The sequence below is a fragment of the Parus major genome, chromosome 7 (assembly GCF_001522545.3).
Source record: "Parus major isolate Abel chromosome 7, Parus_major1.1, whole genome shotgun sequence".
Lineage (NCBI taxonomy): Eukaryota > Metazoa > Chordata > Aves > Passeriformes > Paridae > Parus > Parus major.
In genome coordinates, this window is record NC_031776.1 from 16,515,484 (window position 1) to 16,528,619 (window position 13,136).

Here is a 13,136-nt window from a genome sequence, read left to right on the forward strand (position 1 = left end):
CGGACCGCTGCCCCCGCCGCCCGGCGAGAGGCCGCCGCCGCCCGTCAGAGACCCGCCCGGCCGCTCAGGTGGGGATCAGGGACAGGTGGCACGGGAGAGGGTGCTTTGGCCATGCCAGCACCAGCTTCGCGTGCACAGCAAACACATCCCAGGATGACATCCCTGTTAGGCACTAGGGATTCTGCAGCTGGAAGCAAGGGTTTACGGGAATCGCGGTGGCTTAAGAAAGTCAAAGTGCATCACCAGCGTGCTCACGTGTGCTTGTACAAATCTTGGTAACTTTCATTATAGTCACTTGAAAAGAGGTCTAGTCAATTTGAAAAGGGTTGTAAATGGATTTCCCCATTACGTTCTTTGATGCAAAGAAGCTTCTGGTAAAGTGACTGCATCTGACTTCCTGAGTCAACCAGCAAGATTTAATGGTCGTGTTGTCGTGAGTGGAGGTTCATGGAACTTGACCTTCTACGTGTTTGGAGGCACAAACATAGTCAAATACAAATAGCTTTAATAAAAGACCTAGCCAACAGTTGTTAAATGTAATAGCACTTGTTACAGCATGACTAAGTGTTGTTACTTACCATATGTAGATATCAAATTAGACTAAAAGTAGGATTGTCTCCTTTGAGCAATTTCATAATGTACTTTGTCCTCTGTGACAACTATTGTTCATAACTTTTAAGAATTGCACATCATAACTCAGTTCTCTAATACCTGATAGTTGTCCCTCTGGAGATGAGAGAATTTAGGCACAATCAAGCCCTGTGACATCAGGTAGAGAAAAACATTGCACAAAAGATACTGCTGGAAAACTCCATAAAGCTGTCTTTAATTTCATCCTTTGGAATAAACTCAGAAATCATCTCTAGCCTGCCTGGTCCTAGACAATAGAAATTAATGTTGTGGGAGCTCCCATAGACATTGAGAGTTTTCCAGCTCCTTCAACCATCCTGGATCTCCAACACCTACAGCAGCTGTGCAGCTACAGAAAATAGTGGCCCTGAAACTATGCTCTGTGGAGCTGATTGCCAGCCCACAGGATGGCACAATACTAGTGCAGCATGTTGTAAATAAATCAGAGAAATCCCATTACAATTGACTGGGGGATGGATCAAATTGCAGAGAGTGTCTGCAATTATTAAGTCACTTCCAAGTTTGTTCTGTGATGGCCTTGGTTTCTGCCAGTGCTTTCCTAGTTGACCCTTTTCTGAGGCACATGGTTTTAGCAAACCTGCACTAACTTTCTTCTGGCTCAAGTCTAGTTCAGTAAGTAGAAGGAAGTTGTAGCAATACATTCTAAACATAAATACACCTATTCTGCAGCAGTTCAGTATAGACAATGGAGTTTAGCTAGGTTTAGAAAGAGTAAGCAAAACTATTCTGGAAGTTGCTGAATACTTCTCATTCTTTGAAACCATTTCCTGAAGGCAAACTTTAGTAATGTGTAAAGTAAGAAGGGGAGCAAAAATACACAGAGTACAGCATGTTTCTTGAAACGTTTCAATGCTTGTTGCTGGAGACATAGTATCTACTGCTCTCTTTTTCAAAGTGCATGTCTGTAGATATATTTCATCAACACAGGGAAGCATTTATTGAAAATTAATATAATTGCCGGTTGCCCAACCGCGCTAAACAGAGGTTAGTGAAACTTTCAAGCATGCATAACTCTCCACACCCTCTGCTTCACCTTCTTGTATCCTAACCATGGGCACTTCTCTCCCTGGCAGAAGCAGCTTTCCTGTCTTTATTTACTTTCCATGTAGAAGCACCCTTCCCCTGCCCTCAGGACAGCCCTGGCTCTATATTACATAGGCTGTGCCTTCATATTTGACCTGTCCACATCTGTGCCAGTTATGGATTCACAAGCACTGGAAATGCCAGCCTGTGTGAGGTCTGTTTCCAGTTTACAGGGAGATGGATATGCTCCAACTACTGAAAAACCTGTCACACAGCTCATTTGTTTATAAATGAGTGAGCTGATGAGCTGCTGCTTAATGCAGCCACTCCTGGGGAGCGCTCCCCTGTGTCCCACCACAGACCGTGGCTGTGACACCCAGAGGGAACCACCCCTATGGACAAGGAGCCTCTGAAGGTAGCAGGTGTCTTCTGCTGCACGTCCTAGTGCCTTGCACTGGTACATAGAAAGGAAATGGGTTACGGTTTGGACCTCCACAGCACCCTAAATTTCAGCTGTGACTTCTTGGCTTATGTGGCAAGCTTTTTGTGTGGTTCTTGTGTCCACTGGTGGTGGTTTAGAGTGGTTTAAAAGTAGCTTTGAAGACCAGGATCTCTGCAGAGGCTTCTGTAGCTGAGGGGAATGTGAACATAGACTCTGCAGTGTATTTGTATTTGGATACATCCTGCTCCTCTGAGCTGTACTCCCCAAATTGGCCTGAAATCCCTAGAGAGCCATGGAGAGCAGGGAAGTGAGTGCTGAGGGCCATAACCCCTTGGGGCCAAGGGTCCTAAAACAGCCCTTTTTGTTAGCAGGAGGCCCTCAGTGGCTCTCCACTGCCAGAGTAACCCCTGGTGTTAACAGCATTTATGTGCTTGCTTTTGCCTTGCTCTAGGCCCGCTCCCACCACCTCCTCCCATCAGCAGGAACGGAAGCACCTCGAGGGCTTTGCCCACTACTCCCCAGCTGCCTTCCCGGGCAGGGCTGGACAGCCAGAGAGGTGGACCGCGACCTCCGCTTCCCCCCGACCGGCCGGGCTCGGCAGCGCCACCGCCACCACCGCCACCTTCAGCGGCTGTCAGAAACGGCTTCCAGGATCCAGGTGATGGTGAGCCATCCTCCCAGCTCTTTGCCTTCCATAGAGAAGGTGCAGTGGATTTTGGCCCTAATACCTAAAAAAAGGTTTGGGATAGAGGCTTTGTTTCTAGTTCCAACCTTTGATTTCTGACCAACAGAGGTGTCACTTGGGTCTCAACCCTGGAAAGTAAAAACAGAATAAATATGCCATACGTAGAGCAGAATTGCAAAGTAATCAATACAGTCTCTAAAGTAACCCTTTGAAAAATACCCTGAAAAAAGGAAGGGAATTGTTTCAACTCTAATATGAATTCAAACCACAGCTACAGTGACGCTTAGGAAGTCGGAACAAGTTAGATGACTCAAAAGCTGAAAGCTGAAAAACAGATGAGGGAAGAGATTATCAGAACGTTGCTGAAAATGTCAAGTATCTATTTCTGCTAGTGTTTATTAAAAAGATGAGGTCCAAGATTGCTGTGTTTTAAGGATTTGTCATGCTTTTCTTTTTAATTATTTTCTATTTGCATAGAACAGATAAACCCTTGAGTTGATTACAGGAGGCCAAAATTGGTATTCCTGACAATTGTAAGGTTAGAAAAAAGTGAACAGAAAACGAAACTATAATTCACGCTTTTGAAACATCTTCACACATCAGGTAAGGCAGAAGGATCACAGGCATATTTCTTCCTACACAAGTCATTTGCAGGGTTCAGAACATGCAGCTCCTTTACACACTGGTTTCTGATTGCAGCTATTGGGAGTAAACATGGAAAAGCTGGATCCAGCAAATAACCACATGTACAAGTAGAACTTAGCTGTTCATTACGTTATGTAGTAAAATGCAGCAATATCACAAGAAAGTTATGATTGCAAAGTCCTGAGGCAAGCAAGTGAAGAAATTACTTTCTTCCTTAGGCTTTCAAAATCAGGCGCAGAACAGAGCTCTTGGAACATTTCCTATTATTTCAATGTAGAAACTGGTCAGCTTGTTTTATTTAGAATTCTATAGACTCAGTAAGTACAGCAAAAGTGCCTCTGTAGTCTAAAGAGATATAACTTCAAATGGTGTATTTTTCCATTTTTGACACTAGTTACATACAGGATTCTCTGACATAAATTTTAGCAAAAAAGTTATTTTTCCTCTTCCAGTATAAATATTAAGAGAGAATAAACAGTGCTTACTGGACTGTGCTTTGGATGAAGTTTTTGAGCTTGGTATGTCAATGACACATGAATATTGGTAAATTCTATACCAGGAACAAAGTACTGTTCTGAAGTAGGAGAAACTTCAGACTTTAGACTGAAGTAGGCAGTTCTGGTACCACAGTGTGTGCTTGTGTGTGTGTGTGTGTGTGTGTGTGTTAAAAAACCAGATCTGTTATACATGGAAGGAAGAGTAAGACTTATTTTAGTGGAATTGTGGCTGTTTTCCTGATCTGTGATTTTACATTAAATTGGCAAAATGATCAGTTAAAGTTGATAAAAGTTTTCATTCCCAAATTAACCTGAAACATCATCTTCCCTGACCTTCTAAGAGAATGCTGGTTCAGTGCTCAGCTGCATAAGCATTTTGCAATATAAAACATGCATTAAACATTATGTCAATGTTAATTTACTTTCCTAAGCTATGTCAGAAAACTAACGAGTAAATTGCATGGGATTTTTTTCAGATGAATGGGAAAGCAGATTTTCTTTTCATCCAATATCTGATTTGCCACCTCCAGAGCCGTATGTACCCATGAACAGAAGTTATCCAAGTAAACTAGCAAGAAATGACAGTAGAGGTAAGTTGGAATTTCAATGAATTGTTGTGAACCAAAGTTTTGGTTTGAAGCGGAGTTTCCTGTTAGTCTCTGACTTTGTTCTGTTAGCTTTCATCCCATTTGTATTAGTCCACAAAAAACGGCAAAGTAACATGCACTTTTTTTTGTGTTTCCTTTTATGAGTTTGCTCTGAAAACCTTCATATAGGGAAAAACATTAAAAGCTTTGAAATTTTATTGTGTTTAGAGCTTGCCACTTTTTGTTGAGGCTTGCAAGTTTTGCAAGTAGCACTGAGAAGTTGTGTGTTCACATAAATTAGTAAGGCTAACAAGAATTATCAGTCTGTTTTGGGAAGGGGACAATGGACCAAAATACATGTGTTTTCCAGGAATTAGGGATGGCATTAGTTAAAAACATTACTTTACAGTGTTTGAGGTTCTGATGTTGTTTAATAACTAACCAGAAACTCTACACAAAGATTGATTTTTTTAAATTTGTTTTTAATGCCTAGGCATGAAAATTAGTAGATCTTCACCAGTTACTGAATTAATTGCTTGGATGTAGACTCTCCCTTCAAAGGAGTAACACAAAAAACCTTCTTTCTCTTTTAGGTGGGTCTGTCCGAAAAGAAAGAGGTGCCCCCCCACTCCCACCTATACCAAGGTGAAATGGGTTCTGGCCCATCTTTGGGTGACGTCTGTTTGCAAGTTTCCTTCAAGTCAGCTCTCCTGTCCACATGACTGGAAAGTTGTCTGTCTTGATTGATTTCCACTCTTGGCTTGTCAGCTGGAACAAACTTCAGTCTCTATTACAGAAGTAATAGATACGGCTTATGGACTATAGTTGCTCAAAGCTATGAATTTTATTCGCTTAAACTGCAGGCATTTTGTGGACCCTACAGACCTTATGTGCATCATGCTTACTGTGTCCAACCCCACTCCCTGGAGAGCTCTGTGGGAGATCTGGCTTTGAATTTGATAGAGCTTGAACAAAGTTGTTTCATTCACTTTGGGTACAGTAGCCATATTATTTTAATGATGAAGTATTTGGTGTTTAAAAAACCAGTTGCTGGGTAAAAAAGTGTAGCCAAGAGTCCCCTGGATCCTTCTTTGCATGCTTACTCAGCCTATCTGCTTCTGCAAGCCATAGACCTACTACATGGTGACAAAGAGTTCATCTTTAACTTTTTTACTTCAACTTAGTCAAGCAAACCTTAAACAATGCACAGCACATCCTGCCTCAAGGATGGAGTGTCTCTGGCCCTTTTTTTTCCTACAGATATCTTCCAAAGAAAAGCACAAGGGAAGAATTCATCAGCATAAGAATATATATTTTTTTAACCCTCTTTCCTATTTTTTTAATAGTGTTACATGTTGTGTGACCTAATTCTTTCCTACTCTTATGTGGACCAACCCACATCATGTCATCCGTGCCCTGGATTACTGTAATGCCCTCTGCCTGATACTGCATGCGAAGAGTCCTCAGAAAGTAGTCTGAGTGCAAACCCAGCAATTATTATAGTTGCAGGCTCCTCCTGTAAAGCATCACTAATGCCAGTGCTCCACAGACTGCTTTCCAGTTGTTTCTTTGGTACAATTAAATGATGGGGTTTGACTTAAGAAGCTTCTTGGCACTTAGGTCACAAGTCTCAGAGAGCTTGGTTGACTTCCATTATGGCAGAGAAGCCAAGGTCAAAAATGTTCCTCAGTGAAAGCCCTTTGATGGTGTGAGGGGGGTCCAGGGTTTGTACATTGAACTGGGAGCATCAAAAATTTTCCATCTGCGGTGGTTCAAGAAAAATGGGCAGATTTGGTTTTCTGAGTTGGTCATGAAGCCTGTCCTTTCAAACTTTGCTGGAAGGAGTCTCAACAGAAAGTGGCAAGGCTTACATTGATAGAAGAAAGTAAAGTATTTTAACGTTGTGGTTAATATGTTTAATAGCTTTTGAATTTTGTGTGTGAGAAAAAATCTCATAGTATGAGTGAATTTTACAAGTGGATCTAAGTGTGTATAAAATGCCTTTGGAAATTAGAGGAAGATTGTCATTTTGGATTTGAAATACTGGTGAATGATAGCTCTTTGTTAATCGGGCCTCTGAAGTTTAGCTCTGAAAAATGTCCCCTCGGTCTCATCAGCAGTAGATTTCTTCAGTGTGTTCCTTGGGATCCTTACCAAGCCTGTGTCAGCAGCCGTGCTTCACAGGATGTTGCTCAAAAAAATCCAAAATAAAACATAGAAACTAGTCATGTAGGTTAAGAAAATGTTTCTCTAGCATGGGAGACATGATCCTAAGTATACTCTGCGGCTAGAATGAGGTCAGTTCTTGAAAATCTAGGGAATTTAGCCAAAGAGTCTGGACCCTGCTGAAATGTCTGTGCATAGGGCTTTTTTGCTCTGTCCGTGAGCGGGGAGGGGCAGATCCGCTTTCTGCCTGGCAGCCTGGACATCACATTGCAGGGGATGAGACTAGAGTTGGATTTGGCCAGATCAAATTTAATTTGGTCTTTTCAGTGTTTGTTTACAAAATCTTGTTAGCTGTGATAGCATTTGATTATGTACCTGTTTTTACATTTTTTGTATCTAATGACTTAACTTACTGTTTATGGTCTTGAACCTGCAATTAAATGCGCAGGCGCAGGGATGTATCTACATCCAGTTGCAGGATCCTGGCTGTAAGAGTTTCTTAAACAGATACTGGTGGGACCTCCACGTAACAGGTGCACCTTGGGATCAAACCTGGCACAATGCTGAATTTGTATATGTATTTTATGGATGCCACTTAAAGTGCCTGTCTCTTTGGGATATTATTTTGTGAATAAAAGTCCAAATAAGATTTTTAGGATAATAACTTAAAGGATAAATTATTCTATTCGTATTTTAAAACTGAAGCACTTAATACCTTTCTAAGGAACAATATTTTGAATTTAAGAATACAATATTTTCAGTACCTTAACCTGCCAAATCCTTGTTAATATCCAAATAGCTATGCAGCCAAAAAAACCCCAAGCCTTCAGAAATATCTTTTTTATAACTTACCTGCTTCCAACATGACTGTTTTCCATTTGCTAAGTCAATGAAAATGTTGCCCAGTGTTCTGCCAGTTCTCTGTATCATTCAAATTGTCTTATATTTGATCATTTCAGCAACGTTTGCTGACCAGAAATCTAGACCACTACCAAAGATTTGGAAAACCAGCTTCAGTTTCACTTTAAAATGGGCCGTGTAAAAGGCCTCCAGTTAACAAGCCAAGAATCCTGAGCTGCTTATGTTTTAGCAATTTTTTTCACTCTAGAAACGTCTTCAGAATAGATGTTTGGCATACATGTAAAACAGCTTAATCCTGCAGAAAGGGGCATTTTTGTTCACATAACAACAGCATTTCCATTTATATGTGTTGCTGTAGAAGTCCCTAGATATATTCCAGAACAATGCAGCATTTTATCATTCAATATATTGCTTCATGTAGCAGTAGCTATTTACAATATGATCAGTATTATAGTATTTATTTCACTATGAAGTGTTAAAAAAGAATAATACAAAACATGTTGAATCAATGGTGCCTTATGACTTTTTAGTCAACTTTTCTGTGTCTCAATAGAAGAATTAATGGACATTGCTCTTCCAGGTCCTAACTAAATAGTGCCGACAGTAGCATTTTACAGTGTTTGAGCCAAGCCCTGCTGTTGTTGTGTGCTCAATCTGCTAACTCCAGGTGGAGCTCAGTGTGTAGGTGAGGTCTATGTGGGCACTGGTTGACTTCACAATCAGTTGCTGGTATTGCTCTCAAAATTCAGACCTGTCCCAAAACCAGTGTCTGACGCTGCTGTCCACACAGCCCAGCTGACTTCAGCGTGGTTGCATAGCTTATGGAACGAAATTTGATTCACTGCTTGCATGTAAGGTTTCCTGGGTTTGTTCTGATAGCATTGTATTATAAACCCTCACACCTCAACCTGTCTTCTTATATTATCACTGAGGCTCGCACTGCATGACAACGGCCACAGATGTTCGTTTTTGTTTAATTCAACTCTATAAATAAAATGAGAATAACTTTTGTACCATGTAAAAATAATTTCTCCTCTATATTTTTGGAAGAAGGCACATGTTATGTTTGTTATGACTTTCTGCACCAACCATTGGGAGAAGAGGTCACAATGAGGAATGTCCAGAGTTGTTGAAGGAAACTCAGCTTGTGATTCAGGAAGTGTGTATTTCTGTAAATGAAATAAATAACATCTCAAAGTTCTTGTTTAAAAGCCAGAATTTCCCAACACTAAAAGAATCATAAGATTTGGTTTTTTTCTGCAAGACAGCACTGTGAAAGAAGTTCCTTATATTGTCACTTAAAAAACTGGGCAGTAGTTTCTCCTTGCAGCATCAACTGTTTGGGTGACACTTGCAGAAGTAGATCCATCTTGGAGCGGAGGACAAAGGAGCTAAACTGTTATTGCACATCAAAGCTATTGTAACACAACAATCTTCTGTACAGAAGCATGGAAGTTTTGCCTTGGAGGTAAAAAATGGAAATAAGTGATCAAACTCAGAGTATTTCAAGCAGAATGTCAAATGTTGAGAGACCTAAAGAGGGCCCCTTGGCCACAGGACACTGGAAAAGAGAAGATTGCTCAAGGAAATAGAAACCAAACAGCTGAATGTTGTTACCAATACTAGAGTAAAAAATACTGTATAAAATGTGCATTTTGTACTTCCACATCGCAGTGGTGTGAACACCCTTGTCTCACAGGTGGGTTCAAACAACCTGTTACAGCGGTACATTGACTCCATGTAACACAGATTGTGTGAGCTTTAATCTTTCAAACAGTATTCAGCAGAAAGTAAGTAGAATCTCTTACCTAAGATATTGAAGAGCACTTCAAGTGCAAATTCATGTATGTGGTTCTTCATGTACATTGGAAGAAAACAGGGATCTCGTAGCCTGTAAGATGGATGTGTTTGGACCATTCAGTTAAAATCTAAACCGGAGCATTGGCAAAGAGGGGAGTATTGGAATAACTCAGGCAGAAGCAGGGCATGTGTTTATTGTCTCAGTGAGTATGCAGCAGGTAGGTATGCAGATGAAAAAAGCAAAAATGGAAACCGCATGTCTTAAGAGAGTAACCTTTTATGAGTGTTGCCAGTTTGTCTGTGGTAAATATTCCTTAATGTAAACTAATGCATGCAGAGGAAGACATCTAAATTTGGACTTCCAAAGCCACACAAGAGAGAGAGAAATATAAAACAGGCTGAGCAGAAAGTAACATTTCTATCAGATGCTTAAAGTTTGAGCTTTTTATAAAATATTAATCTATTTCTGTGAATTTTTTTGCTTAACATTTATTTTTTAAGTGACTTTGTTCTCCTTATTTTTCTGTCCTATACCAAATAAATTTTACTTTTATTTAATTGGTGGTGCAGACTGTTACATTGAGGACAAACACAGTTACTTCTTGGACAAAAGCAAAGTTGGCTTTAGCAGGATCATGGCAGCGAGCCTGGCAGGAGCTGGGGTGAGCTGTTCCCCTCCTCTGCTGTCTGCCATTGGACAGCAGCACAGCAGTAGTGCTCAGAGGACTTCGTCCTACATGTAGTGAAGGACACCTGCAAATAAGGAAAAATGAGTTTACTTTAGGATAAAGAATGATTGAATACCAGTGGTTCGTGATGCTGTACTTGTAGGTGGCTGTTGGGGGAGCTGTGACCCTTGGCTCTTGGCAGGACAAGCTAGGCGCTTGCCGGGGAAGATGACATGGAAAATCACTGTAGTTAAGTGTAGATTTTTGTTTGTTGTGTCTCCACTCAGAAGGGAGAAAGCTGCCAGGGAGTAAGAAACAAATTAAACCCTCCTTTTGACTTTGTAGCTTTGTTCTTTATCATATATATTAAGCTTTTCAGATAATTTGGACCAGGTTCTTCAAAGAAAGGAAAAAAAAACCCTATCAAACCTTTTGATAAAAGTCCACAGGAGGTTTACATTCAGGCTGCACTTCAGCTTCTCAGAAGTTAGAAGGGTCATTTAAAAAGCTAAAAAGCTCTGCACTATAACTCATCTGTCTTGCAAAGACTTAAGCATCAGGTTTACTCTTACACAGGTTGTGGCTCCTTTGACACCTCTGAGGATTGCTTGTTGATACTTTCATTTTACAGACTCACCGAGGCAAAGACCACTTTCTTAGAAGGCCATCAACCCTTGTGTAGCCTGGAGACCCAGCAATCCTGGTGTCTGGGCTATAGAAACAGAGCAACTGTGATGGAGGGGGGGGAAGCTGGTGAGTTGTACAGGAGCTGGCTCAGCAGGCCATGAGACCTTTGTTTGCAGATCTCAGTGGCAATATCCTTGAATGAGAACACAGAGGTATTAATCTAATCATCAGCTACTAGGACTGTCTATCACATGTTTTACCAAAGAAAATGTTCTTTTCTGGTTTTCAAGAAATCGAATCATTTGCTTGGCTTCAGGAAGAGGGAATTGAACTGAGCATTCTGTGACCTTGTCATAACCACAACATAGTCCTTCCTTCATTGAACTCGAAAAATTCTGTTGGTTTAACAGAAACCTATGCACTACCCTGTAAAACAGTTCTGATTGCTCCCTGCAGGTGCAGGAAGGCTCATGTGTTGCATAAAGCACACAGAAATATGCAACTCTTTGATAGTGGTTCAGCAATTTCCAATGACCTTCCTGCCTCCTATGCACAGGCTGCTCCCCTCTGCCCTCCTGCCCAGTCTGACTCCATTTTACACTGAACACAGTAACTTAGTGCCAGCAAATTACTGATTTTGGAACTAAATATTGGCCCATACATCTCTGTAAAACACTTAATATATTATTTACATTAACTAATGAAATAGATCATTGGCAATCAACCTCTTAACCTATCTAAAGATTTCAACAGCAGTCCAGGTACAGAAACAATCCTGAGGAAAGGATGACTGACACAAAAATATTTTGATTAAACATAGAGAATAAATTGGGTGGTTGCTGCTAACATTTCCTTGTGCCCAATATCTATCTGTCTACTGAATAACAGCATCAAATAATCTCTTCTTTAATCCTAAAACATTGGTGGCTTAAGATATATGACTTTGGCAAAAGCTACATTCAAAATGTAAAACAGCAATCTATCATGAAAGCTGTGTATATGATACTGCAATAAGGCTCTTCTCATTCCCATCATTTTTCCTCTTTCTTATTACCACTCTTCTTTTCCCTGCAGGTAAATTTATTTTTTTTTTTCTTTGAGAATGCTGAGATTTAGCCTACATAAATACATTTCTCATTTTTGGAATGGGACTTTTTTTTATTTTTTTTTCCAGCTAGTATACAGGGGATACCTCTGCTTAAGCACCTCTAAGTTAAAGGTGGAGAGAGAGGGCTGTTGGTTGCTGTCCATCCTTTCTCTCTCCAAAACAGGAACTAGTGATCTCTCACTGCAGTTAGGCCAGGGCTTTATCACTGTGCAATGCCCTTCCCAAAGGGGACCACTTTGGCTACCTTTTGCATGTGCCTGTGTGAAAAGAATTTTTGGCTCCAACCTGGCGTGAGCAGTGTACACTATAAGGCCTGTAACCAGTACCCTTCTGAAAATGTTTTTGTATTCATGAAAAGATGGCTGTTTAAGCAGTGGGTGTTGGGTGTTACCCAGCTTGAAGGAAGCATTCATGTATACAGGGATGTGAAAATGAGTCATTCTTGTCCTTCTCCTTTCTAGCAGAAATTTTAGTAAATCCAGAGTTACTGATGAGCCCTCGTGTTCCCTGTGGAGCAGCAGAGCCCCTGCATCTGAAAGCTGAGCACTACCAAGCAACGAGAGCAAAAGGCAGCTGAAGCAATCAGAGCACTTTGAAGAGAGCAAGGTAAAGGCTGTGGGTGAAAGTCCAGGCTGAAATCCCAGCCTCTGTCATAGGCATTTTGATACTGGAACTAGTGTACCTTGTAGATAACATGATTGTGGTGCAGTCAGAGACTGCAGAGCCTGTCAGTACTTTATGTGCTGTCTCAAAACCAGCCCTCACTGCAAGCTGCTGAAATCCCTCTGTTGAAGTTTTTTCCCCTCCTTACTTAAAACAGAAACTTTCACTTCTGCTATTTGACCAGAGCTTGGGTACCTTATGAAACCTGGGGACCTTTTTTTGAAAACATAGAGGTACATGATCCTTTCCTCTACATCTGTACTTCACCTCCTGAGCTGTGCCTGCAGGACTGCTGCTGTGCTTTCATGCAGGTGCCATTCAGCTCTGGGGCTGGTGTGTTTGCTCCAGTTTGTCGCTGATTTAAAAACAATACCCTGCTGCGTGCTATAAGATAATTACCCTCTGTGCCAGAACCTTCATTCCTCCCTCTCTTGTGCATATGGCCACTTGTGAGAATTGTAAATACATTTTTTAACTGGCAACTTGTCTAACCTAAGTCCAATGCATCAGAAAATGAGAAGCCTTGCGTGTTTGTTTGTTTGTTTCTAACCAAGCAGGTGGGAGCAGGTGCGATGCCCCCCAGGCTGGCAGTTCTCTTGGTGCTGCAGTCGCGGGTGCTGCTCCGGGCAGCGCGGGGAGCTCCCGGCTGCGACCGCTCCGGCCCCGCGCTGCCTTCCGCGCGTCCCGGCGGGTCCCGGTGGGCACCTGGGCCA

General features: G+C 41.4%; 2 protein-coding genes across 3 annotated transcripts in view; both read left to right on the forward strand.

Moving 5' to 3' along the window:
* Window positions 1-8,076, forward strand: part of WIPF1 (WAS/WASL interacting protein family member 1) — a 52,063-nt gene extending 43,987 nt beyond the window's left edge. The window contains exons 6-9 of the mRNA XM_019007325.2: window positions 2-68; window positions 2,568-2,780; window positions 4,420-4,533; window positions 5,124-8,076. Of these exons, the coding sequence (XP_018862870.1) occupies window positions 2-68; window positions 2,568-2,780; window positions 4,420-4,533; window positions 5,124-5,179 (450 nt within the window). The 3' untranslated portion in view covers window positions 5,180-8,076. The remainder of the gene's footprint in view (window position 1; window positions 69-2,567; window positions 2,781-4,419; window positions 4,534-5,123) is intronic.
* A 2,387-nt stretch (window positions 8,077-10,463) lies between these two features.
* The window catches only part of GPR155 (G protein-coupled receptor 155), a 36,941-nt gene continuing 34,268 nt past the window's right edge, over window positions 10,464-13,136 (forward strand). The window contains exons 1-2 of one of the 2 annotated variants that reach the window (XM_033515924.1): window positions 10,464-10,778; window positions 12,222-12,366. The gene's annotated coding sequence lies outside the window, so the exon portion shown is untranslated. The remainder of the gene's footprint in view (window positions 10,779-12,221; window positions 12,367-13,136) is intronic. The other variant, XM_033515925.1, reaches the window with a different exon arrangement.